This window comes from Mustela nigripes, chromosome 12 (genome assembly GCF_022355385.1).
Source record: "Mustela nigripes isolate SB6536 chromosome 12, MUSNIG.SB6536, whole genome shotgun sequence".
In the NCBI taxonomy this organism is placed as follows: domain Eukaryota; kingdom Metazoa; phylum Chordata; class Mammalia; order Carnivora; family Mustelidae; genus Mustela; species Mustela nigripes.
Genome location: NC_081568.1, coordinates 32,527,532 through 32,530,490, shown reverse-complemented (window position 1 = coordinate 32,530,490; position 2,959 = coordinate 32,527,532). Strand labels below are relative to the sequence as shown.

The 2,959-nt window shown below is 54.3% G+C and overlaps 1 protein-coding gene across 1 annotated transcript in view; it reads left to right on the top strand.

The window, feature by feature from the left end:
* The first annotated feature begins 1,095 nt into the window (after positions 1-1,095).
* The window catches only part of PLCXD3 (phosphatidylinositol specific phospholipase C X domain containing 3), a 175,817-nt gene continuing 173,953 nt past the window's right edge, over positions 1,096-2,959 (top strand). The window contains exon 1 of the mRNA XM_059417057.1: positions 1,096-1,523. Within this exon, the coding sequence (XP_059273040.1) occupies positions 1,421-1,523 (103 nt within the window). The 5' untranslated portion in view covers positions 1,096-1,420. The remainder of the gene's footprint in view (positions 1,524-2,959) is intronic.

Here is a 2,959-nt window from a genome sequence, read left to right as displayed (position 1 = left end):
TAACTTATTCTAGGAAGCAATGGAAAATTTGATCACTAAGGATGAGGATCAATCTCCTCTCTCCATCTTTCTCACAGTGTACCGCATTTGGAGTAAATACTCTGTGGGCTCTACATCTTCTTATAATAAGCAAGCATTAGTTGTGGTTTTGGGTGCTGTGTGGTTTACTGAAGTGAAATGATCATTCCCAGCTTTTCTAGCTCTCTCTCCTACCTTGTTCTCATTTCTCCAACCTGAAAGCATCAGCTTTAAGAACAGGATTTACATACCACTGCATCTACATTCTTTGGGTTGCAACGACTTAACATATTTTGAGTGCATTGCTTGTACGTTCCTCAGGGCACCCCTGGACTCATCATATTTGTAAAACTGGATTTCTCTTCTCTTCTCATCTGAGAGCAGGTGGACCACGACAGTTCTTTGGAGGCTCAATGACTGATTTCTCCTGAGAGAGACACATATCTCTCTAGTCTGCCAAGGAATGAAAAGTCAGACAATCGCATAAATCATTTTGAATGTTGCCAAATAAATTCCACCAACTGCTACTGACAATAATTACAGTATGTCACTGGGAAATGTGGTTTTCTTCTAGCATCAGGCTTTAGCCATGTCCTGAGTGCCATGAAAACGACACAGGCAGCTCTCTCCATAGCAATAACCGATTTTTCACGATCCAGGAAAGGAAGGGGTTGAAGTGCTTCTTTACCTTGAAATGTCTGGAACAGGATACCAGGGAATAAGTAGGAACCACTAGAATTTACGGCTCTTTGCTTAAGGCACACTTGTCAACTACTCCAAAAATTAGGCAAACTGGTGATTAAAGACCACCATTTTGTTATAAGCAGGGCTGTGGGCTCTGGCCGAGGAGAGGCACAACCTGTTGTAGCTTACCAAAAGGAAAGCTCTTTGGTAAGAATGGAAAGTCCTGAAAGCCAGGATGAGAGTCTGCTCCCTGGGAGGCGATAGCATCCCAAGTCTACTAGGATTTTAGGTTCAACCTGGCTTTCATACAAATAGGACCGGGAAGTCACATCAAAGGGCCGAGCACAGCCATGGGCAAAGCAGCTGGGTGAACCAAGTTAGAAAGAAGACAAGGAAAGCTGCAGAATGGCGAGAAAAGGCAGAGACGCAGAGGAGGGATAAGACGGGAGGAGGGAGTCGAGGAGGGAGGGGAGAGAGGAGAAAGCCGAGCGCGGACGTCAGGAACAAAAGCTCCAGCGGAGTCTGGCGGAGGCACTAGGGGAGCATGGGGTGTTTTGAATAATTATTAAAATTAGCATGTGTCTGCGCCATCCTGTGGGTGTGGCGCAGAGCGGAGTGTAAACTCCAGCGGGGCCGGAGCAAACATTGGATTAGCGGCAGCAGCGGGCCAGCCTGCCGAGGAGTGCGGGGACCAGCGCGCGGCACGCCGACCGGCACGATGGCCTCGTCTCAGGGGAAGAACGAGCTGAAATTCGCCGACTGGATGGCAACTCTGCCGGAGAGCATCCACAGCATCCCCCTCACCAATTTAGCCATCCCAGGTAGGTGCGCGGAGGCTGCCGACGGGGCGCTCCACCTGCCCCGCCCTGCATTATCTGCCGCGAAGTGGGAACTTGCCACGCTGCCCGAGGGAGGGAAACTCGTCCCCAGGGGTGGGTCTCCGGCCAGGCGAGCGCGCGCCTGCGAGCCTCGGCCCTCTGGCGTTTTGCAAACCTCTGGGGACCGTGGCGCGGCGAGTCAAGGTGACTGCTGTTGCACTGGGCTTGGGAAGCAAGCAGGCTGCACGAGAGGGCTGGGGCAGGGGGAAGCCTCGGCTCTAGGAACCGCCTTGCGCCCCCTCCCACGGTTCTCCTCGCAGACTTGTGGGGGTGGGGTGGGCGGGGGCGATTTCTCGGACTGTGGGGTGACCGAGCGCGGTGAGCGCTAGCCGGTGTCCTGAGGGCTCGGCCCCGGCTCGTGGACCTCCGACTCCATCCCTGCCACGGAATGGAGCGGATTTGGTAGATTTCTCGGTTAGAACCTACCCGAGTCGTTAATATTCGTCCCCAGTCTCCTTTAAAGAGACAAAGCGCTTCCCTAAGAGCGAGGAAAGTTCAGGGACCTGCGGCGGCGCGATCGCTGCCCTTGACCGCGAGCTGAAGGGAGCGAGGGGAGGAGGGCGCCGCTTCCCGGTCTGCCGGGTGGTCACCGTCTGGATTCTGTTTCAAGTGCGGGTGGCGGCGTGCAGCGCCGGGGTCAGGAAAGCAAACCCTTGCGGACCGTGCGTCTGTTGCTCGGGACAGAAGCCCGGCGGCGGAGGGGTGGGATTCGCAGGCAAAACCAAAGGGGAAAGGGGAGCACGCGAGTGTCCAGACAGCCTAGAAGGGAGGAAATCCGGGCAAAGCGAGGAAGAGACGCGAGGGACCCTCTCCAGAAGCTTCAGCATGGCGCGCGGGGCTCAGATCAGAGGACTAGCCAGGCTTCCTGGGCAGGAGCGTGCAGTAGCCCCTAGCTCAGGTGTGCAGAAGAGACGGACGTTTCAGGTCGGAGTACTATGGTGACAGCTGGAGACACGGCCAGACTTCGTTACCAATTTGACGTTTCACTTGGGTTGAGGGTGCAGATGCCTGATTTTCCCAGGAGCCGGCCAGAGGGCAATTTACCCACGGGTAGTCCACCCCCCCGCCTCGAGCTCAGCCCTGTTATCAAGTTCAACCTTTTGGTCTGTCTCCTCTTCATCTACCCCATCCAGCGCCCCCTCTCAGCCACTGGAGGAAAGCATAATAAAGAGGAAAGGGGAGGGAAAAAAAAAAGGAAGAGAGGGGTTCCTTTGAAAAAATCCCAACAGGTTCTAACCAGCAGCTCTGGAACTGATCAGTAACCTAAGTCAATGGTCATTAGTCAGGTGGGTGTTTGGATGCTATGACAGGCACAGGCTGCACTCAGCACCAAGACCTGAAGGAAGGGTTTTTCTCCTTATGCCCTTCCTCAAGAGGTA